Source organism: Parasteatoda tepidariorum, chromosome 10, assembly GCF_043381705.1.
Source record: "Parasteatoda tepidariorum isolate YZ-2023 chromosome 10, CAS_Ptep_4.0, whole genome shotgun sequence".
Classification (NCBI taxonomy): domain Eukaryota; kingdom Metazoa; phylum Arthropoda; class Arachnida; order Araneae; family Theridiidae; genus Parasteatoda; species Parasteatoda tepidariorum.
The window spans coordinates 40,304,440-40,329,964 of record NC_092213.1 but is presented as its reverse complement, the minus strand read 5'-3'; the positions used below and the strand labels follow the sequence as shown (position 1 = coordinate 40,329,964).

The following is a 25,525-nucleotide window of genomic DNA, read 5'->3' as shown; positions in this document are numbered from 1 at the left end:
AAAGAATAAGAAAAATATAGCATAGAGCTATGTTGAATATACAGCATATGCAATACTACAATTTAAACATTAAGACAATCGAAAGCTGGAAGTATCTATTGACTGCGACCTAGCGGAATTCTTTACAGAAGGCCTTGGCCCACCCTGTGATGTCGTCCTAAATATCATGTTGATACACGAAAACTAACAAGCTTCCATTTAAATCATTTTATTTGTACACGTTAAGCATTTCTGATCAATGCAACAGTACAGATGCTCAATAATTTTGATGTTGCACATAATGACCCACCATTTTAAGGACATGTTTGTATAATTTGCAACACCAAAACCATTTATGATCCTGTGTAATTTTTTATTCTTTTTGTATGCCTGCGTGCCACATTATTTTAAAGCACCTTTTAAATATTTAGAACATTAAAAGAAAAATACTTATAATATTTAATAAAAACCAGTTGCATTAGAGATCAGTATTAGCATCACTTATTGTACAGTAACACATTTTCTTAGTTCTATAAAGAAACCTATGAATTTTGTAAACACATTTGAGATAACTTAATTTTACAAATTTACTAAAACCATGTAAATCAAGATAGTTAATTTTAAAAATAAAATTAAGTGTTCAGAACTTGTATCTGCTATTTGACAAGTCTAATGGAAGAACATGTTAAAAAATGATTTTTTAAATTTAGAACACTGGCTAAAAATAAAAGAAATCGCAGGAAATTATTTACTTAACATTTAGTTTCACTAAAAACTGCTAAGCGATCGATTTGAGACCAGACTAGTTGCAAAATTTATGAAAATATTAAGCTGTTTTCTAATTAATTAGTTCCATTAAAAACCACTGTTATAGTGACGTCTTACTACATTTGAGAAAACTAGCTTTAAAATGTTTAGAAACATCAGAAAACTGTTTACTAAACATTCTATTCTGTTGAAAATTGCTTTGTTTGAAAATTGATTTTCTGGGCTTAAAATTGATCATAACATTGTATTAAACAGGTTTATTTCAGCAATTTTAAAATTTTAGTTAGTGTAATCTCTTATTAAGTTGTTCGCTTAAAGCTTCTCAAGTCATGTGAAAAAGTTGCAAAGAAACAAAACAAAAGTTTCAGGGAAATAATTGATATACTATACTCAAAGCAGAGAGAGGGCAAATAATAAAAAAAAATTGAAGGATTTTGAGCATAAATTAGTATTTTCACTAAATTTAGCTTCATATAGTACATTATTTTTCGTTTAACTTTTATATTGCAGTAGAGGATTACAAGATGGAAATTCATACTAATATACATAATTAAATCCAAACAAAAAATTTGCTTAATTACTTATATGTAAAAGTAAATTCAAAATTGATATAATTTTCCTGATTTAAAAATAAATAAATAAATTGGAAATTCAGGTAAATTTTTAGATATAGTATAAGCTAAATAAGAAAAGTATTTAACTCTAGAGCTATATTATTGCTAAAAAAATCAATTTAAACTTTTCTTCATTACTTTTATCCTTCATGTTTCATTATTATATTAAGAATTGAAAATTCACAGTAAGTAATAAAATTTAATAGATCTTCTCTATAGAACTAAGAAGATAAGCGTGAATCATGTTTCACAAAAACATTTCCATGGTTGAAATTTTTCATTTTTATAGACATGAATGTGAAAGTTAATGTTTGTAGCCCTCCATAAAGTTATTCATTCAATAATAAGAAAAGTAATTTTTTTTAATGCTGTTGTTCACTATTGTTAAAAACTTTACACTTAGATTCACAAAAAAATTTTTTAATTAGCACTTAAGTTTTATACAACTTATTAAACATTGTTTTTGTTACTCAAGTATTATGCTATTTTTCATACAACTATTTAAAAAATTTATAACTTTTGAAAATGCATTCTTTTGTAAAGTCATTTGATTGAACAAAGTACAGCCTTAAAGCATGCGTGAAATAACTTCTATTTATTAAACAAAAATAACAATACGTTGAACAAAATTTTAAAAGTAATTTTAACATTCTTATTAACATTATGAAAATGAATGCAACGATTTTCCGCAAACTTTAACATTGATGAATAACAGCTTTAAAACATTTATTAGAAAAATTATGTACGACAGAAAAATTTCAAATTTCACCCAACTATTCAGTTTAAATTTATGATTTATCCAAGGCACAATATCTAGTATAATAGAGTATTATGCAAAATTTGTGACCCGATCTTAATGTTAACATCCTTTTCACAACAATGTAAATTTTGTACAGTGCACTGCTGATTTTAGGAGTTCACATTATTTAGTGTGCAGTTATGTTGGCGCATATCAAACTACACCTAATCAAACCGGTGAAATGTCAATATAAATATGGAAAGAATGTGTTAAGAATGGTAGAAGCTTTAAAAAGTACTTTATTTATTTTTGTAATATTTTCTCATTTTTAAAATGCTGTGCTGTCCACATACATCAATGCTTGTTTGTAAATTGCTTCATGTAGTGTGTTTCTCATCACAATCACTATATGCATATGAAAATATTCTTGCTTATTCAATTTGTATTTTTGATTAGAGTATTACCCAAAGTAAAAAAAATGGCTTTTTGCTAAATTAAAGTGTTTTATATTATGCAGTTTACAGTTTTGACATAATTAATGCTGATTAACTACTTCAAATACTAAATATATAAATTTTATTGTTATTTAATTTTCTAAATAAAAAAACATTATAAATTATTAATACTTAATTTAAATATTTCCTTAATTATTAAAGTATTTAATAAATTATTAAATGCTTTAGTAGAGTAATCAATCATAAAGGTTGATTAAAAAGTATTATAAAAATATTTGAATTAAAAAAGTAGAAAAAACAAACATAAAACTTTAAAAAAATCACTAGATTTAAAGAATTTTAAAAACAAAAAAATATCATAATGCTGAGTTAAAAGAGGAATTAAAAAATAGCAAAAATAAAAAGAAGTCCTCAGATTTCATGAATTTGAATATATATACATATAATATAAATCGGCTTAGATAAGATAAAAAGAGTTTAAAGATGTAAAAATTTTTTTAATTATTACTGTAATTTCCTAAAACAAATAGTTTTTCTTTTCTGAATTACATTTAAAGCATTAAAAGATTACCAGAAACCATAANGGCTTAGATAAGATAAAAAGAGTTTAAAGATGTAAATTTTTTTTTCATTATTACTGTAATTTCCTAAAACAAATAGTTTTTCTTTTCTGAATTACATTTAAAACATTAAAAGATCTCCAGAAACCATAAAGCTGAAGTCAAAACAAAAATATAGTAGCCCCTAAAAAGTCCCACACTTTAAATGGGTACCTTTATTTAAACTCCTAATATTAAAATAGTTAAGGCTTTGGAATTAAAAACAAAAATTATGCAACTATTTAGAAGAGTAAAAATATTTCAAAATATGTACTATATCATGTATAAAACATTAACAAGCAAAGAGGATGAAATTAAAAATAAATTAAAATCATTCAAAACTACACTATATTTTTCTAAGTAGAAAAAATTTCAAATATTTTCATGGATGGTATAAGTGTTGGCAAATGAAAAGGTATTTTCGATATGGAAAATCTGAATAGAAAGTATATTTTTTAATGTTATAAATATTAAATGGTCAATTATAAAGTATATTATATTTCAAATTAGCTAAAATCTGCTTTAAAATTTAAGAAACTAATATTTATACATTTTAGTTTTTAACCAAAATCTATAATAAATTGAATAATTTATTTAGTTTCAAAATTTATTTAGTCCTAAAGACAAGTTAAAAAAGTTATAAATTATTATATTTTCCCTTTCATTTTTTAAGCAAAGCAGAAAAAACTTAAGCAACAGTAAGTTTCATAAAATGAAATGAGTAAATTATAAAACCAAGTCTTGATGAAATTAATGAATAATAAAACCAGGTCTCAATGAAACATCAAAGTTATAACACCGAGTCTTAGCGAAATATACGAATAAAAAAAATCAAGCTTCAAAGAAACTATCACCCAAATTAAATTAGATATGATTAGACAACAATGGATGAATTAAAAGTTGCATTAACTTTAATTTGTATAAATTATATTAAATAAATATAATTAAACTATTAAGTTAATTACATTAATTTTCTTTTGAAATATGTACAAACATGACCATATAAAAAAAAAGAACCTTAAAAAAATTTTCATGGAAATTAATGATAAGTGCTGACTATTTTCAGTCATATTTTTAATCGTTTGCTGTGAATAATTAAAAGAATCAAGTAAAACGAAAGTTTTTAAACAAAGTAATAAATAGAAGTATATTTAGTTTGTACTCTCTCAAACTGGATTAAAAGCGATAAAGATATAGAATAGAAAAAAATTGTATTGTTTGAATAATTTTATACAAAATAAGGTTGCTGATTCATAACAGAACAGAAATAAATTAACATAACAGAAAATTAACATAACAGAAAAATAGATTTGGTTTAGCAATGTTCTGATAATTTCATTGAATCCATATTTTTCAATTATGACTCAAATGCACTAGTCATATATGTTCCTCTATTTATATTTTTTTAAGTAATAAAAACTCACAACTAATCTACAAAATTAAATCTCTTTATTAAATGAAAAACAAGTTCTTATAAAAGCCATTTTATCATAATTAAACATCTTTCTTATCATCAACATATTCTAGAACTTTCTTTTCCAATACATCAAGAGGACCATAGTTGTTCAATAGAACTTCATGAAAGTCCTGGATATTAAAATTTGAGCCTGTGAATGTTAAAAAAGAAATAAAAATAACTTATTTTCATAACTCTTTTCCTTTTCCACATTTATAACATATTTATTGTAAGTTCATATTCATAATAAAATGCACTGTAGCTTGTGTCTATTGCTTGACTCATTCTTAATACAAGTCTTTTTATGTGTAATCAAACATTAAGTAGCGTGTGTGACATGACAATGTATTTTTAATAACTAAACGTTACACACAAGCAAAAATTTTCTTGCTTATGACATTTGTTTATATTTACTGCAGCAAAAAATGTTTATTTCTTACATTTAAATTAATAATAAAATTATTGAAAAGTTTTCAATAATTAGGTTCAATAAGTTTTCAATAATTGATAAACAGATTTCTCTGATGCAAAGAGAAGAAAAAGTCAATGTCTTAATGATCTTACTTTTATGTTTAAAACTAGAAAGACTGAGCATTGAAAACACCTAGAAAGTGTCTAGGGGGCCTACACACAAACTATCTTCCCAGATTGTTTGAGAGTAGACATGCAAAATCTTAAAACTTAATCATAGTTAATTTAATAAAAAATACATTAGAGACTTGATTATCAAAATTTTATGGTATTTTATTTGATTTGATTAACAAAAATGTTAGATTAAATAATAGACTGACTTTTCAATTATGGTTATACAATAGTTTCTTAAATAATTGAGTTTCCTTTTCTCTAAAAATAATAATAATATGTTTTGAAACACTCTTTTTTCTTTTTTTTATTTATTTATATTTTTTTTAATGAAACTGGGGTAGTACCTGATTTATATTAAGTCCTGAGAGGCCTAGGCTTTGGACCCCTACATCTCTAGGGGCCCTCTAAATGTTACAAATATATTCTAATTGTCCCCCCCCATAGAAATATGAGTTAACAAAAATTGAAAAACTCTTCCTAATTAAACATGCAAATTTAGTTTTAAGTAACTAAAAGGGGCCCCCTGGCAGTTCTGTGCCCAAGACTCCATCTTTATTAGATCAGGTACTGAACTGGGGTACTTTATACCTACCCTAAGGGGCCAACCTGATTCTAGCTATGAGGTGATTCTAGCTATGAGGTTCTATGTATATGCTCCTATAAAGCTAACACATAAATTATTCAAATAAGCTCTTAAATTGGATCAAATTATGAAAAGTGAAAGGTACTTAATACTTTCAGAAAGTTATTTTTTGAATGACAAAGCAACAAAAAACAAGAGGGACCAAATAGGCCCATCTTTCTAGTGTTAAGTCTATCAAACTTACATTTTAGTTTCAAAATTTCATAAGAGATTTGTTAAAATTAGCTTTTTAATTTAATCTGCTGTAATAATCACTGCAGATTAAATTAAAAAGCTAATTATTACAGCACCTGCAGTTTATATTTCTTATCTCAGTCATCTTTTTTATTTTAAAAAGCAAACAAAGGGAAATTTCCTGAGACTCCTTTTTTAAAACAAATGTAAACTTTTTTTCAGAGGTCACAGTGACACTAAGTAAAAAAAAAAAAAAAAAAAAAAAAANAAAAAAAAAAAAAAAAAACCTTAAAATTTATATGCAAAAACTCAATATCAAGATATCAATTTATTTACTATGCATGTTTAATAAAAATTTTTGAACTAAGCTTTCTAATGAAATTACCTATAAATTAAGAATATTTCACCTTTATAGTAACTAATTTAAGGAAAAACTTAGTTCTTAGTAGTATCGCGATAATATTTTAATCACGATATTGGATTTTAAGAAACCGAAAATACAAATCACAATATTAGATTTTTAAATCACGTAAATACGAATCATGATGCATGATTTTTAGATCGACTGAATATGAATCGCAATGTGTGACTTTTAAATAACGTATAAATACAAAATTTCATTTTTGATATTACAAATGCATAAATACGAATCACGATATTGGATTTTAAAAACGAGTAAATACGAAATATGATAATGATTTTAAAAATGCATAAATACAAATTGCAATTTGGATTTTTGAATCAAGTGAATACGAATTGCAATGTACGGTTTTTGAATCGCGTGAATATGAATAGAGGGCTTAGAAAATTCTGACAAACCAAAACAAACTGTCAGGAGAATCACATTCATGTAACTGTCTCGTTAACATGATTTAGCAAAAGTTTAAAAATTTAAATTGCGTAACTTTTAATTCTATCTTTAGTTTTGACTCGTGGAAGTCCACGAATCGTTGGCCTTGAGTTACTCGAAAAGTAGCGAAATTCACAGAAAAATCACATCCTAGACCTTGGGATCTGGAATTCTGAAGTACACCCAGGGTGCTCCTGTTTTTTTCTAATAAAAATTTTAAAAAACTAAATTGAGAGAACAAAAAGTGAAGAATATTTTTCTGTTACTTAATTAGAAGCTTAACTGTATAGGGATTTATTTAATTTTTTTAGCCTCATTGCATAAAATTCAACTAAAGTTCAAACAACATAGAAATTAAAATTTTTAAAAATACGTTTTAAATTATTATTTCTTTTTTAAAAAATTGAATACAAAAATTTAAATTTCTCACTACGAAATGATTGGATATTGAATTATAATACTGATCATTCTCTATTGTAAAGAAAGAAAAGTTTCAATGATCTTTTTTAAATGTTAAAATCCCTATAATGATAAATGGTGGATAATAAGTTATCCAATTAATATCTCAACTGTAATAGATAATTACTTTTTCTTTCTTGATCAATTAATCAAGAATGTCTTGTCTTATAATTCACTAACATACATTAAATTTCTTTTTATTCCCTAGAGTCAAAGGACGAAAAATTTTAGGAACAAATTTTTCATGCTATAAGATTGAATAGGCTCATGATAACGTAATTTATATTTTACATTCAAAACTTTAAAGCAAGCAGAATAATTTGTGTGAATCATATGATGAAATTTAGAACTGATTGTGAACCATCTGTGTTATTAGGTGTTGGATAAAATCAAGTCAACCCTACTTTGTTTGACTAAGTATTTTACACGTGAAATAAAAACAATAAAAATCAAATAAATAAATATTTAAACACTAAGACTCACTAAAATTTACAAGGATGAAATGATTATGCTTAATTAGACTAAATGTATAAAAATAAAATGCATGTAAGAATTAAATATAAATACTTAAACAAATTATGTACTATACCTAATTGGTTCTCAGCCATTTTTCTTAAAGACTTAATTTTCATTTCACCAATTTTGTATGCACAAGCCTGAATAAAATAGAAAAAAATGACAAATATAAATAGAAGAAACAATTTTTTAATAAATCATTTTTCTCTGGTAATCGCATAAACTAAATATTTAGATTATTGAATGAATAAAAAATTTACTAACATCGTTAAAAACTAAATTTATTATTAAAAACATGTTTCAAATTACAATAATCACCTAAATAATTATAGAAATTTAAAATCTGTAGAGTAAATAACAACTGAGTCAACTTTATACTGTATATTAGAAGCATAACTTATTTAAATTTTATATCCTTTTATTTTTTACATGATTTTATGCTTTATAATATCAAGTAGAACAGAATAAATTCAATGGTTAGAGTAATTAACTTTTATTTTAAAATATTTTGTTATTTAAGTTCTATATAGGTTTTGAATTTATAACTTTAAAGTAAAAACTATTTTTATTCAAATAATCTTAATTGGCATTTATCTGAAATGATATTGAAATTTATAGAGAAAGCACAAGAACAAAAAACTTAATTTTCTAAAACAACCTTAAGAAAATTATAACTAAAAAAATTAGCAATGCTAACTATTTGAAGTTATCTCTTTCTTCAAATATTTATTTTTTTACTTTGACAAGCTTTAAAAGGCAAATATGTATTGAAATCATAATATAGCTAATAATATATAAATTACGAAGTCACATGGGGGTAAATACATAAAGATATTTAGTCTCTGAGTTATAATTACAATACTTTATAACATGTTATATTTCATTTTATAATAAATTTTATGCAATATTGTGTTCCGTAAAATTATGAATATAAGTAAAACATTGAATTCCATATAACTATTTAAATTTCTAATGTATAAGCAAAGAATAACATTTTCCATAATTGCTAAATAACTTTTAGGGGGAAAAATATTTAGCAAGTTTTATGGCAGCCATAAATAAAAAAGAAGTTTAAAAAAAAGGGTTTGTCTATGAAGTCACAATTGTAACTGAGAAAAAGGATTGGGGTCAAATTTCATCCTGATAGAATTCTAAACATGAGGTACCAAATATCTTTGTCTTTAATCATGTAATAAAAATTCTGAGATATTTTTTATTGGCCAATTTTTGATTCTAACGTAATAATGTGCTTGTCACGAAGCGAGTGCTAAATGGAGTTCATATTGCATTAATATTTTTGAAACCTCAAAAATTTTCTGCAACAAATAGAATGAAGATAAGGAAAATTAAATAAAAAACAACCTGCTCCCAAACCAAAAGAGCAATGGAGGTGAGTTCCACCATAGGCTCTTATGCCCCAGAATTCCAGCGTTTGGATGCAAAAGGGCTGGTGTTTCTAACCCAAAAAATTAAACACCAGCTGTTTAAAACTCAAAATACAAATATAGAGCCGTAATGGCTTAGGAGATAGAGCGTTCACTTTCTAATGAGGTGAACTGGGCTCATATACCAGCGATGGCTGGTCGATACGAATTCAGTGCTAACATAAAATATTCTCAGTGGTAGACAGATTATGGGTTAGAGTCCCCTTGCCGTGAGGCTAAACGTTGGAGTTTTTCCTCTCCATGTAATGCAAATGCGGGTTAGTTCTATCAAAAAGTCTTCAAAAAAATATTTGATTCAGGAGTTCCCTTGTCTTCTGGATTGGGTTCAAAATTACAAGGCTACGGAATGGAACATTACTAGTGTAAAATTGGGTCGACCTAAAAAATTGGGTCGGCAGTTCAACGACGGTTATAAAATAAAATACAAATATAGAAAATTCTAAAAATGAAGTAAAGCAATTAATAAAAAATGCTAACCTGCCCAGGCCAAGTAATATATCGTTTCACTTCATTTTCAATCACTCTCTTTGAACTGGCTGTGTTTTCAATCATATAAGCTACTGCTTGATCTTGACTCCAACTGAAATATTACAGACTCTTAACTTTTAAGTTGTAATAAACCTTCATTTCAATAAGTTTACATTTAAAGTTTCATACTTGAAATAAATAAATTTAGCAGACAGCAAATTCCTTGATAATAAATAAAACTGCATATGATAGATATTTTCTTGACAACCTTTCTGTCATTTTAAATTGAATATTAATAATACTTTCGTTAAATATTTAAATAAAATTACTATCGTTACATAAAAAGCAACTTTAAGTACAATTTAGCTGTTGTACTCCTAACTATGCACCCTAATAAAAAATTAGCAATAATAGATCCAGCCATTTATAAAAGGAGGGGTGGAGAAATGAGGAAAGATAAAGTCTTAACATTTAGATTTTTATAGCCTCTCACATTTGTGTAGTTCCTTAATAAACATAAGAGTATTTTTGCATTAATCATTTACCTGAAAATATGTTTTTAACTTGATGAGAGAGGGGGTTTAAGGTGGAATTTTATCCTAACCAGTTACTTTGTTATGGAGACTCCCCTTCTGCCACATTAGACTGGATAGTTTGTAGCAAACTGTAGCTAGAATTTCAAGGATGTTGTGAAAGAAATAAAGTATTTAAAAAACATAACTTTCTTTGATCAAAAGTAATGAGCAGTAACTAAGCTGCAGTGGCTCAGTGGTTAAGGAACTGAACTGTCAGTGTGAAGAACTGGGATTTGATACCCAGCAAGGAGTGATTGTGAAGCAAAGTGAAAATTTTAAATGCAAAAAATCGATATTCATTTACATACTAATCATGTTTCATATTTAACATAATATAATTTTTTGAATTAGCACTTACGATTAAATTACCTACTAATGAAAAGAATCACACTTTTATAGAAACTAATTCAAAAAGTTTACTTTTTACAAAATAGTAAAGAAATATTTTAAAAAAAGCTTACTATTATAGAAAGAGCTTACTTCTTACAAGAATCGCGATATTTGGCTTTAAAATTGTGTTAATATGAATCACGATATTGGATATTAAAAACGCGAAAACACAAATTGCGATATTGAATTTTTAGAATGCGTGAATACGAATATCCATTCAAATATCATAGAAGCGCCTAAAACGGGTGAAGGAATTCAAATTTGCTTATTTTCATTGAAAAGAGAGCAGGGATATGAGTAATGTTTATATAAGCCAAAAAAATTTTCTTAAGATATAAGAAAAATTATCTGTGGAAAAAATTCAAAATTAGAATAAAAGTTAAATTCGAGGAAATAAAAAGTTAGAAAAAAAAATTTTTGGAGATTTTCAGTGGTAAGAGTTTTAACCACAGAAAGAGAATGCAAAAGATTCCTAAAGAATATTAATCTAGAAATTCGTTAGAATGAATTGAAAAGGAAATTTTGTTTCATGCAAAGTTAGATCTTTCATTTGAACTCAATCGAAAAATTAGATTACTACAGTCAAAGTTAAAGCAGAAACCAAGGGTTGTTTCAACTTTCAAACAGAAGTCTGAGAGGAATGAAAGTTGCTAATTTTTTCTGACCAGAGGGACCCAAACATGGCCCAAAACATGCTAATGTATTATTTCATTGTTGCTGACTTTTTGGGGACATAACCACTTTTAACATTTCAACAAGCAGAATCGGTGGTCCTAGTCTTACCGAACGCTCCATAAGAGCGATCTGTTTGTAACAACAGAAGTTTTTGTAACTAATTTTGAGACTATTATAAACTTCTAATCAGTTATGTAACTAATTTTAAAAACAAGATGTATAGAACTCTCACAGTTTTCACTATCAATGCACAGTTTATTTCATTAATTTATCACTGCTTTAGAGAAATTAATTTCAAAAGAGAGCACTCTTTTGCTGGACCATTTATACAGTAAATTCATGATTATCCATAAGTAGATTATCTGTGATCTCACAATAGTGCAAGTTTTAAAGTATAAAAATGTAATGATGGAAAATGCCTTCAGTATTTTTATCCATAGGGGTTTCAGTCCTGGAATAAATGATAAATGTGAGATTCCGTATCACAATATTTTATGTATGCATGATTCTGCCAAGTCATATTTTTTCTGTAAAATATTTTATTAAGCAATACTTAGGATGATATGCTAAAGTTCTTTCATATTTTCTATTTCTGTAGTGACAAAAAAGTTCATAAAAAAATACCAGGTTTGCACGTAAAAAAATTAAGTTATAAAAATGATAATTTGTGGATAATCCACAAAATTCGTTATGTAAAGTTTGTCACATCAATATAGCAAGTTGTTTATAATTATCTTCTAAGTATACTTTAAGAATCCTTCACAAAAGTGAAAATATATATATATATATATACATATATATAAATACATTGGTTTTTAAACAATAAAAACACTATCAAATTCTGTGGAATCACAATTGAGGAAACAAAGATGAAATGTATCAAAACTAGTTTGTTTGTACATTTTCAAAGTCTATCCCCTAAAATCTATATGCTTTCCTCGGCAATCAAACAGGTATTGATGTTTTATGTCCTGCAGCATTTTTGCTTTTCCTCCCTTACATATTAATAAGTGATTGATAACATGCTTTCTTTTTAAATGTTATTTTTGATAAGGACTCCAAAAGTATAAATTAAAGTTAGTTATTACAAAACATCCTGTATAGATATACAAATGGTTTCACTTATATATAATTTTTCTTTCACTTAGAAGTCTTTTAAAAATTAATACTTGAAATGGACTTTAATAGATACTACAATGCAAAGTTAAATTAATATACAAATTACTTATCGTTTCATACTTAAAAGCATGAATTCCAGTATCGACAACAAGACGAGCAGCACGAAACAATTCTTGGGAAAGATATCCAAAACTAGAAGGAGATGAAAACAATATTAAAACTTTAAATTTTGATTATTTAAACTTAGTTGTTAGAACTTTAAAATATGTACTAAATTAAAATTGAGAAATTAGTAAAACAATATTTTAAAAACAATGCATTGAGCAGAAAGAGGGAAATGCTAAAAAAAAGCGTTTTCTTGAATACTTTACTAATGCATCACAATTTATTCAGATAATTCTATTTTAATAGTATTCTTTGTAAATTGTAAGACCTTTCGTGCCTAAAATAAATGTAAAAAAGAAATATGAAAACAGGAATTTATAATTATTAAAAATAATTAGAATTATTTTAAACAGCCTAATAAAAAGATTTTAGTGAAGTTTTTAAAAAACTATAACTTAAAGAGGAAAACACAGTAAAATGAAATAGCTTCCTGATGTTTTTGTACATAAAAAAAAAATGATTTTTAGGAAATTACCTAGAATGTTGATTAACACATTCTTCCTTTAAGCACTTTAATCAAAACTTGCAATAGTCACTTAGCATCCCAACTTTCTTTTATCTAGCAGTCACTTTTTTACCAACATATTTTTTAAACTTTCCCCACTTTACTCTACAAATATACATTAAAAATAATATTACCAGTTTAAAATCAAAATGTGAGCACAAGAACTGGACTCTTCAGATAGAAATTTAGATTTATTCATAAATTTCAAAAAATTGTAAGTAGTAAATTTCTTTACTTCTAGTGATAACACTAGGCAGTGATAGAACAGCAGTACAACCCTTTTGGAGCAGAAAGAATTTGTTTTGGAGCGAATAAATTTAGTTTCTGCAGCAGATTGTAACAAATAGACTTTATATTCAGAGAAGCAGAGTGTTTGTAAAATTAAGTCTTTGTCCCATAAATTTACATTTTACATCATTTTAAGAGAGCTTGGTAAAAATTTGTTATTAAATAAAAAAGATGCTTACTTAAGTAAATATATAACTGAAAAATTTACTTAATGGGTTTTCTGTGAAAATAAAATTTTTTAGAATTTATTTCCTAAGGTTTATATCACATTTTTAATAACATACAACACACAATGTTATTAAGACTCCCGAACTTCACATTTGAGTAATAACTATTTGTTAACAATTTGCTTCAATATCGCTTTCTGACCTGCCTAATTTCATAGTAATTTAATATTTTGTGATTATATTTATAGACAACTTGCACTTTTTTTTTCAGATTTCGATATTTTAATAAAAATATTATTACAACACAAATATTCCAAATTTTAAGGTACTATTATTTTTTGGACTTGTTCTTTTGTATCAATTCTATGAAACATACTCATCAACCTTTTTTTTAAACATGGCGTTTCTAATTCAAATATTTTCAATTCAATGTTACAACAGTGATTCCACAGTAAGCTATACTTTGAAAAATGAAAGTTTCATGAGTCAGGATTTTCATATTTTGTCTTTTTACTAAAAGTCCTATATGATGAAAGTAAGAATTCTCCTCATCTTTATCCATCCATCAACATGCATATTCATAATTTATTTATCGGTTGAAAAAACAAAACAAAAATTGAAAAGAGCTTTTGATTATTAAGACTTTTAATTAGGACTGACAAAGCAATGGTGTAATTTGATATTCAGAATTATTCTGTTTTCCTTCTTCATCTATTAATAATGAAGATAAATTTTTTCATTTACAGTACACTCTCGATTATCCGGTTTGCGGATTATCCATGCTCGTTCCGGAGTCACACGAAAAATATAAAGAGAAACATTTTAAAGATTAAAAAAAATTTTATTCATGAAGTTATAACACTACCAAATTTTTGGAAGCAATATTCGTTAGTGGATTGAAGTATATGGAATATCAGCAGCATGGTCAAAGGTAAAATCGTCTATTTTATGCCTATCTTGGAGAAAGATAATATCGCTTGATGAGCAATCTTCTTCAGATGTTCAACAAAAATATGATAACAGTATTCTCGAACAAGCAAAAGAAATCTGAGGTTTCGAATTTCTTGGCGAAGAAAATTTTGAAGATTGGTTTCAAAGTAATGCATGTGAGCCTGACTTCCAGTATTTGACAGATGAAGACATTGTTATGTTGTTAAATCAAATAGTGATGATAGTAACTGATGCAGAAGATGTAGTAAATGAGGGAAATACAAGTTTTATTTCTGCTGCTCTGTGNACAAATATGCATTAAAAATAATATTACTAGTTTAAAATCAAAATGTGAGCACAAGAACTGGACTCTTCAGATAGAAATTTAGATTTATTCATAAATTTCAAAAAAATTATAAGTAGTAAATTTCTTCACTTCTAGTGATAACACTAGGCAGGGATAGAACAGCAGTATAACTCTTTGGGAGCAGAAAAAATGTGTTTTGGAGCAAATAAATTTAGTTTTTGCAGCAGATTGTAACAAATAGACTTCATATTCAGAGAAGCAGAGTGTTTGTAAAATTAGGTCTTTGAGAATTACATGTCCTAAGGAACAAATCATAATTAATTTTTCGTTCTCTCCACAATTTTTGAGCGTACTTGACGTGTTTCAAAACATAAGCGAAATCACTGGACAAGTGAATTTCATTATGTAATAACATCTTGACACCTTCTATTCGAGGGCAGGAAAAACTCACTTAACTAAACATATTAATCTACATTTAGGAGAAAAACGAAAACTGATTGCGGTTTTTTAGCATAAAAACTAATTTTTGTGTGCAAATTTAGCCCAAAATTGGCTCAAATTTGTGCTTCTTGCTCAATGTATATTATTAGAGTTATGGAGCAGCTTGAAGCAATTTTGGGGAAAAAAACGGCATTTTGGAGCAATTTGTTCTAACCCTGCACTAAACCTTTCAAAGAAAAAGAGAAAGTGTTTATTTCTTGCTAAATTATTTTAAATTGCTATCTTCACCAAATGAACAAAATTAAGTTTCTTTTTCCTTCCTCATTAAAAAAAAATTGCTTTTTTTAGTAACCATCTATAGAAAATTTTCGTTTCTTTTACTTTTTTTTTTTTTCATTTCTTTTACTTTTTTCGCTTCTTTATTAGAGAAAGCCCCAATAATTCAAATCTTTTCATCAGTTAAATGTTCATAAAGCCTACCAAATGATCATAACTGAATTAAGTCAAGAGACATCTCCATGCCTCCTAACTACAGAGACACTCTGAACTATTCAGGTGCCATAATTAAAGTAGTTGCAGTGATTACTGTTAGAAGCAGTTTTATCACAAACACAAAGTGTTATTCTTGATTGTTTGCTATATTTACAATGATAGAGAAAATATTAACAGCATTTTCCTGACAAGTTGCTGTTAGAAATAAGAAATTTATAATACTGCAAAAGAAATTTCAAACTTCAACCAAAAATAAAACATTATTTTAAAATAGATTTTTAATCCATAAAATATTTTTTATATTATTTCTAAATTAACTATTTTTATCAAAAAATAGAGTTAAAAAAATATTTTTTATGGATTTAAAAATGTTTTATTCCAAAAAATTTTTACTTACTAATCATACTTGTCTTCATATAATCCTAATTCAGATCCCAAGAACTCAGAATAAAGTCCCCAGCCCTACAGTATAAAAGTTATGAGAGAATCCAAAACTCTTAAACCCTAAACATTTTTATTATTCCAGATAAAATAAGTAGAACACGGAAACCATTAATAATAAATAACTAATGATTTAATTTGGAATTTTTCTACCAAGTTTAATGGCTGCTTTTTGGATATTAAAAAAAAATATTTGATGTTAAAAATGTAACAGAAAAATATAAACATGTCTTGGTTTCAACTCTTATGAAAATTGATAAAAACAATTGATAACAATCACCATATAACCAGATGGAATATATATATATGCATATATATATATTATTTACTATATTTAGTACATGCAGCTTTCTGTTTATTATGATAACATTTTAGCACATTTATGTCTTTTGCTGAAATAGGTTAAAAATGAGTACTATTTTCAAATACCTAATTGATTTATTTTTTATCCAAATATTTCTACTTGCTTTTCTAAAAGTCATTAAAAAAGATTATTTGAAAAAAAAATACCTATACAAACGTTATAAATGTATTTTTATTCCTTTTGATACTAGATACTAATACGGGGTACGTAGCCAAATCTTTCAACAAAAAATAAGCACCTTTTAAGTATTTTTTAAGCACTCAAAATATACTTTTAAACACTATATACATTAAAAAATGCAAACTAATTTTCAACTAGTTTCTGACAAAGAACTCTTTTCTTGATTACATTAGCCATTATAAAATGATCGAGATCTGAGACAAGCTAGGGAGCTGAATCGTGACTGTCCTAGTGTATGTCAAAAGGAGCTCTTATAGAGGATCTTAATAGAAACAGTTTAAGGAAGATCATAGGTCTTCTTACTGGTCACTGCATCCTCAGGAGACACCTACACATAATGTGAATAGAATCCAATTCTCTTTGTCGGAGTTGTCATCTTGAAGAAGAGACATCACAACACATACTCTGNATCGGAGACAAGCTAAGGAGCTGAATCGTGACTGTCCTAGTGTACGTCAAAAGGAGCTCTTATAGAGGATCTTAATAGAAACAGTTTAAGGAAGATCATAGGTCTTCTTCCTGGTCACTGCATCCTCAGGAGACACCTACACATAATGTGAATAGAATCCAATTCTCTTTGTCAGAGTTGTCATTTTGAAGAAGAGACATCACAACACATACTCTGTGACTGTGATGTCTATTCTGCTCAAAGATTTGAGCATTTAGGGCAGCATTGCGTCAATACCTGGGAACTGCAAGATGTTCCTGTAAGGTGCTTGCTGAACTTCATTTCAGCTATAGGGCTTTCTTGCTAATCGCGATTTAGGGTTCGGGTACAATAGACCTCTGGTTGATGTGCCCTGCTCGTCAGAGCTGCCCAACTTCTAAGTCTAAAAATGATCGTGAGATTTTTCGGTTCGCTATCAGAGGGTGGAAAATGAAGTCTGAAAGTGAGAATATCTTGCAAGATGCAACAGACTTGCTTATGAGAAAGCAATAATCTCACGGAATCCAGCTCAGTAGACGCACATACGGACTCGCAAGTATTTCATCAAGCATGTAAAATGATTGGCGCTTCCATACGCTATGAACCGACAGTACATGGAAATGAATTGTGAAAACGTTGAATAGAACAATGTAAAAGCACGCTTTTGCGTAATACGTACCGAAAATTGAAATAGTAAAGAGAGAAAAATTCCAAACGGGAAAATTAAGCACTTTTTAATAACACCCCATGAAAAAAGCACCTTTAAGAAGGGCTTTTAAATAACAAAAATCGAAAATAAGCACCTTTAAGCACTTTTCAAAAACGCTACGCACCATGTAATAGTAGTTTTTGATCCTTTCAGATAACTACAAAAAAAGGCCAATTTTTTATTATAAAAAAAAAAACAGAATTCACCCTAATTTACCCAGAAAAATAGGTGTTGCTGATTTCGAACATTGACAGGTAATGATTACCAAGCCTAGTAGCATCCCAATAGTATCTACATAGCAGCGTCTGCCTCACCTTTGTGAGAGGATTAGTTCCATACTTGGTCAACACCTCTTTGTGTGAGCAAATTTGAAAGATATTGATACAGGGGAATCTTTTGTTTCCGGTTTTTCACACCTTTATTGAGCTGCAAGACAGCTCATGGCCCTGACTGGGCATGCGATAAAAAAACCATAAGAATATAGAGGAACTAAGAACAATTAGCTCGTTAAATCAGGCTAGTCGATCAAAATCATAAAAAATAAAAGCTATAATGTAGACAAATAAACTAGAAAATATTAAAAAACANTATATCCCTGATGAAGAAATGATCGAAATAAATTCACAAGATTGGAATGCAATAAAATCTGGATTAAAAGTGAACATTTCCTTTGAAGAATTTTTGCAAGTGGATGACTCCTTGGCCACATGTGGAACTTTGACAGATTCGGAAATTGTCGATAATGTCAGATGCATTTCCGAAGACGAAAATGAAGTAGACGAAGAGCATATAGAAGCGCCGAAAGTGACAGTAAAGGAAGCTAAAAAAGCTGTGGAACGTTTAACAAACTTTCTTGAATGTCAAGAAAACGTTGGACACGAGGGGTTCACTGCTCTCTCTAACATTCAAAAAATTATCGTATCAAAGAAAATCCGACGTCAGATATCATTAAAAGACTACCTATGAGGTGCGTATGACTGTTAAAAACTTTTATTAGATGTAATTAATATGTAATCATAATTAAATTCTTTACAACATAAATGATTTAAAGTTTCTTTTAATTAAACATTGCAGCTCGAATTTCATTTTTTAAACTTACCTGTACATCTCGAAACCTCTCTATCTCAAATTTTTTTACCTTTCCCGCGATTTTCGAGATAGGCAGGTTCGACTGTATATATTTCTTTTTTTAAAAATCATTTTTGGGACATGAAATGAATTATATTAATAAAGAATAAAACAAAAATTGGATTTTTTAACACTTGCATTTGATATAGGAATAAATATATTTACCTCAGCATAAGCTGTATGAAGTGGGAACCGAGAGGGAATTTCACTGTATTTCCTGTCCTCAACATACTTTCGAAACTCAGGAAAATTCTTTACAGAAAAGTTGAAGCATTGCTAAAAAAAGAGAACATAATACAATTTGAAGGTATAGAAATAGCTTTAAAAATATTTATTTCATTCTATTACGTAAGAACTGAAATTATTAATATTAAAGTAGTTGATAAATTCTAAAAAGTTTAATTAATTGGCAAAACCTCATCTCCCCCCCCCCCNAAAAAAAAAGAAAAATATAACTACAGTAAAAAATTTCTTACCAAATTACCTATAAATTGCCACTTATGGTATAACAGTCTAAATCGCAAAATTTATTTTAAAAAGTGTTTCGTTTTTAAATCAATTTAAAATAAAAGACTTTGCCAATTTAATCTTAAAAAGTAGACAGGTTATAAAAGCAACCCCTACTTTAAAACCAAAAAATCTTTGAAAACTCAACATATAATACCTGCAAGTGATGACCAGGAAGTGCTTCATGCAAAGCAAGAGACATCATCTCATATTTTGGTCTAAAATAAAAGAAAGGGGGCAACTATAAGTAAAAACGTAAAATTGCAGATAAATTTGGGAAAAATATTATTTGATAAATATTTAAACCTCTCAGCAATGTTTCCTTTGCTTAATCAAACGTCAGAAAAACACCACTCATAACTTAATCTAACCAATTTATTTTATTTCATAACTGTCGTTGAACAGCCGACCCAATTTTACGGGCTTAAGACTACTAATGTTCAACTCCATTGTCTTGTAATTTTGAACCCAATCCAGAAGACAAGGGAACTCCTGGATCGAGTATTGGGAGAAATTTGCCTTCGTGAAGGACTTTTTGATGGAGCAAACCCACATTTCCGTTACATAGAGAGGAAGACCACGAGAACCTCCCACGGTTATCCTGACGGCAAGGGGACTCTAACCCATGATCCGTCTAGCACTGAGGATATTTCATGTTAGAACTGTGGTCGGTGCAAGCCGGATATTGGATTCGCATCGAGTGGGATTCGAACCCTGTTTGCCTTACTGGAAGGTGAACGCTCTATCCCCTGAGCCATCGCGGCTCTAATCTAACCATTATCAATTTCAAACTATTTAAAAGTTTTATTAGCAATTTCATTAAAATTAATCAAAAGAATAATCAAATCAATAATGGGATCAAAGGCAAAGAAAGTTATTACCAAAAAAAAACCTAAAACGTTTAAAAAATTTCATGTCAAAAAAATTTTACAGTTTTTATTCAGTATACAGTTTTTCTTGAGAATTTCTTAACTTCAATTTGACATAAATTCAATATTATAAATATTAAATATTTTGCATCTTTATTGAGCTGTAAGACAGCTCATGGCTGATTGGCCCTGGCATACATAGAATATATAGGAGCATAAAAACATAAGAATATATAAGAACTAGGACAATTGGCTTGTTAAATCAGGCAAGTCGATCAAAATGATAAAAATAAAAACTATAATGTAATATTCAATATTTATAAAAATATCAAAACACTTCGATTTTTGATGGGTTAAGACTTTTATCCATACAGAATGTATGTATATCAAGTTAACTATATTTCCCTACAGCCCAATATGTAAATGTTACAATAATTTTAAGAAATAACCTTTAACAAACGGTTAATTTTCAAAAAAGAGTCATAAAAGTGCTTTTTTTTAATCCCTGAAAATTATATAAAAATATGTGTATGAACAATATATATACAGTGGAGCATCGTTTATACGACGCTGAAGGGACCACCGAAAAACGTCGTAGAATCGATTTTTACTTCTAAAACTGAAACTAACTCTGTTTTCAGTTAATTTTAATGTTTAACGTGTTGATTTACATAAATTTCTAAATTAGACAAAGCAAAACAAACAAATAACCAAAGAAGAAAAATTGCAGTGAGCAATTTGAATGTATGTTACCTTTAATTATATTTTCTTGCTATTAGTCTCTACAATGCTTTGAATAGCGAGTTGAACTTACTGCTTTCTATGATGCAATTTTAGATTTCTAATCACGGCCAAATCTAATGGCTGAAGCGCACTTGTGCAATTTGCAGGAAAAAAGAGAGCTTTTACATTTTCCAAAATAATTAGTATCGATGGGTGCGCTGGACATTGGTCGATGAATAGCAAAATTTTTCGTTTTTGCCTCTTCATAACATTGTCTAGTTTTTTCAGTCATCTAGTAAAAATTACGGTCGTCATCCAAGCATTCTTGTTGGCACCCTTTTCTGTATCATTCATGTTGGCAAATTCCGCCCTTTTTTAAAATACACAAGAAAAAATAAAAAATTAAATAAACGTGAACAAAATCTAAAAACCGACGTATAACCGATTCTGTGCGTCGTATAAACGATATATTTTTGCATTAAAATGAATAGGAATGATTTGGGACCACACTAAAACGTCGTATAAATGTAAACGTTGTATAAGTGATCGTCGTATAAACGATGCTCCACTGTATATTCATTTTCAATTTTTGATTTGTTTTTTGCTTGAAATTTTAAAAAATTAACTTTTTAGGAAAAGCTAACATTCAGGGTGGGTTACTAGGACTTAAAGTTGGTTTTCCAGTAAGCAAGGAAAATTTAAAAAATATGTGTTTTAAACATTAAAAAATCATTTTAATAAACTTACGTATAATATAAATAAAAATTAGTAATTTTTTCTTGCGTGATAAATTTCAAAGCATGAGATAAAGAGGCCAACGTCACAATCTGGACAGTAGTACCGATTTTCCTTCCTACATCTCTTATTGTTTTCATCTCTTCTCTAATTATTTACAATTACCTTAAAAATATCCTGGTATTACCATCAGGTGTGTAAAATGAGAAATAAAATGTTTTCCAGGCAAAAGAAATGAATTAAGACTTATTCTTATTGGCGCGTTACTACTGAACACTACAGCCCGGAAATATGACGGGAGAGAGAAATTAAGGGCGAAACCTCGTCATTTTCACGGGAGCGAGAAGGAAGGGGTTAAACAATGTAACACAAAATAAAAAGTAAATTAAAGATTTGTTTAGAAGTCGAAATTGCTAAACCAAATTGAAAAATTATATTCATTATATAGATGCTAATACTTACACTGATTTAACATCCTTATTGAAATAAAATACTGCAGGTCGTACACCATCAGGAGTGCCAGCATAATAAAATCCAATGGGAGCATCATCTTCTACTGAAGGTGATGGTTCAATTCTATAACATATGATTAGTTTCAATTAAAAAATTTATAAAAGAGAAGCTTAATGCTGATTTATAACAGAAGTAGATAGTGTTATCTAATTTACAGAAATATCAATCCTACATATGATTAGTTTCAATTGAAAATTTATGAAAGAAGCTTAATGCTGGTTTATAACAGAAATAGATAGTGTTATCTAATTTAGAGAAATATCAATCCTACATATGATTACTTTTAATTAAAAATTTACAAAAGAAGCTTAATGCTAATTTATAACACAAGTAGATAGTGTTATGTAATTTACAGAAATATCAATCCTATGAATAATGGAAACTATGTTAGTAATATACAGAGTGTTTAGTAAAAAATGACTTAATTCAAAAATTCCAATCAGCTGTGAAATAAATAATTAGTGATAAAAAGGTAAAATAAATGATACATTGATAACAGAACCTATATAATTTTCAAAATTAGTTTCAAAAGTTGTTGCATTTCCATTATTCCTATAAAGAGTGTTTCAAAACCCAGAGTGAAATGAGGTTACAACCAGAAGGAAGTCATGTATTCCTTTGGAAAATGAGAGGTTTTTGTTCTTGAATATTTCACTCTTATGGTAATTAGGCATAGTTTTTAAACAAGATTAAACCCTCATTTAAATTGTCCCTGCAAGAACTTTTCTAAATAATTAGCAACTTTTCTAAAAATATATCAATGTAATCAAAATTATATGTGAAATCTTTATGGCTTTCATGTTTCTTTAATTTCACTGTGACGAATTGTGCTGCCGCCACAATTCACCACAACAAATTACTATTATAACTAATTTTTTCAGAATTAAATTTTCATTTTTCAGTACTTTTTTACTAGACATCTTGTACCAGCCAAATTTTTATCCGAGTAAGAAAAATAGAAGTAATTGAGCTCTAAAGAATGAGAAGTGATGCTTGGAGAAACCACTAATTAAAGTTTATTATATCCATATTCCAGCAATGCAAAACATGCCAAATTTCGTTAAGATATTGACTTTCACTTTTATATTTTTAGGTTATCTAACGTTTAAAAGCTTTAAACCTATCTAGAAATGTAAATAAAAATAATGAAATAAATTGTCGCTATTTTTATTTACATTACTGCCCTCAAAAAGATTTCAATTTGCAAAATTAAATGTAATGAAACCTTTTCTTTGATAAACAAAAGACTGAATTTTAAGAAATCAGAAACTTAACTAAATGTATAACTTAAATCATGTCTGCTGCTAATTTTTAAAAAATAATAATTTCAATAAAAAAATAAAGAATTTTTCCTTAATTTTTATTTGAATATAGCTTAAAATAACTCATTTTTTACAAAATATTGTAAACAACAAATTTTTACATTAAAACATATAACTCACGAAAGTTCATCCTCAGGAATGCTTTTAAACAGCTTTTTTAACTTGGGACAGATTTTGTTGAATATGAGATCTTTATAAGCTTCTAAAAGTTCTGCCTAAAGAATATTAAAAAAATAAAAATAATAAATTACTACATAAAAATAATTTAGAAACGTACAAAAGCTTTACATGGATTGGACACTTTAATTTAAAGTCAAATTATTCACATTATATTTTTACTCAAATTTTCACACTATTATTATAAATTTATTTATATATGGTGTGTTTTTTTTTTTTTTAAAGAAAAGGCACAAAAATAAAAAGAAATGCCATGTTGGAGGCCAATATAAATAAGGTATAACTGTAATAGTAAAAAAGGTATATTTAGATCCTAATTTAAAGTAACACCATCATATGTAAAATAACATGCAAGATTTGTAAGAAATAACATTTCACGGCATGTACTGAACTCATTTGCTGATAAATAAAACTTGTAAAATAAAATAATTAAGACTTGCATAAAAACAATAAGTAACTAAATTAGTAGGATGACCGGTAGAAAGATAAAGTAGTGTTTTTTTTTTCTAAGACTGAAGTCTTTCAATTTTTATATTTTTTATGAAAAAGGTTTTAGATGCTTTTAATAAATCGAAGTTATAAACTTTGGAGATCTATTTTAGTCGGCTGATGATAGGTCATGTCGACCTGATTAACACCAATGTAAAATTAAATCTGAATCTTTACACCTAAAAAGAAAAAACTAAATGAAAAGGTCATTAAATTGAGTTTCCAAGTTATAACTTACTGGCTTTTCAAAGAAAAATCTTGAATCACTTCTCAAAAGTTCTGTGAAATCTTTAATTGAAACATTTGTATATCCTAAAAACAACATCACCTAAATTAAATGAAACATTTCTGAATAAATGGCAGCTGAATCATACAGCTTCAAAAATTTACAAAATATGAAACATTGATTAAAAATTAAACATAAAATGCAATAAATTTAAAATAAGATTCGAGATGTCAAAGACTTGTGTTACCGAGAACAGCAATAATCAGTCAAAACTAAAAACTTTGTAGGTGTTTTAAAAGTTATATAGCATTTCTTTGCTTCAAGAATTAAGAATGAAATTTTTTATTGATCAAATAATGATTTAGTAATGCATAAAGTAGTAATCTTTCTTGTGATTTTCTCATTAATTTCTTTGCAAACTTTGACTTTGTTCTGAAAGTTTCCTATTTTATTCCAGACCTAAATTCAGTAAATTTTCACACAGTTATTGACTTAGTATCTAAATTTGATATTATGTTGAATTGTTCTAGCTGAAATTTTCATTCTGCAATAATTCCTTAATCCAGGGCTAAAGGACAAAGCTTGAAAATTTTACTTTTAAATAGTTTTACATCGTAGAACTATCAAAAAAATCTTGAAATATTGATTTATAGCAAAAGTTATAAAAATATGCATGTTAACACATGAAAAAGGTGTTCAAATAAAAATTAAAAAAGTCACCTTTAACAGTGTCAGAAATACAGTAGTGACAGTAGCACTACAATTCAAGCTTACTTAGGAAAATAAAAGGATTGAATTGCATAAAACTGATAAACCAGTTAACATGGAACCATTTGTTTAGTATTATATGTAGAGTAATACCAAAAAGGGATGCATCTAAAACAAAACAATGTGCGGTTGTGATTTTGTAT

At 27.6% G+C, this 25,525-nt stretch overlaps 1 protein-coding gene across 8 annotated transcripts in view; it reads right to left on the bottom strand.

Annotated features, from left to right (window-relative positions):
• Positions 1 to 4,586: 4,586 nt before the first annotated feature.
• Positions 4,587 to 25,525, bottom strand: part of LOC107456618 (uncharacterized) — a 34,923-nt gene continuing 13,984 nt past the window's right edge. For 6 of the 8 annotated variants that reach the window (XM_043050910.2, XM_043050909.2, XM_043050912.2 and 3 more), the window contains exons 9-18: positions 24,627 to 24,716; positions 23,843 to 23,937; positions 22,350 to 22,463; positions 19,718 to 19,778; positions 19,219 to 19,329; positions 16,202 to 16,266; positions 12,630 to 12,701; positions 9,760 to 9,862; positions 7,911 to 7,977; positions 4,587 to 4,761 (exon numbers count right to left, since the gene is read on the bottom strand). In XM_043050910.2, coding sequence (XP_042906844.1) covers positions 4,649 to 4,761; positions 7,911 to 7,977; positions 9,760 to 9,862; positions 12,630 to 12,701; positions 16,202 to 16,266; positions 19,219 to 19,329; positions 19,718 to 19,778; positions 22,350 to 22,463; positions 23,843 to 23,937; positions 24,627 to 24,716 — 891 coding nt within the window. In that variant the 3' untranslated portion in view covers positions 4,587 to 4,648. Of the gene's footprint in view, positions 4,762 to 7,910; positions 7,978 to 9,759; positions 9,863 to 12,629; positions 12,702 to 16,201; positions 16,267 to 19,218; positions 19,330 to 19,717; positions 19,779 to 22,349; positions 22,464 to 23,842; positions 23,938 to 24,626; positions 24,717 to 25,525 lie in introns of those variants that run through there. The other 2 variants (XR_011637982.1, XR_011637983.1) reach the window with 2 other exon arrangements.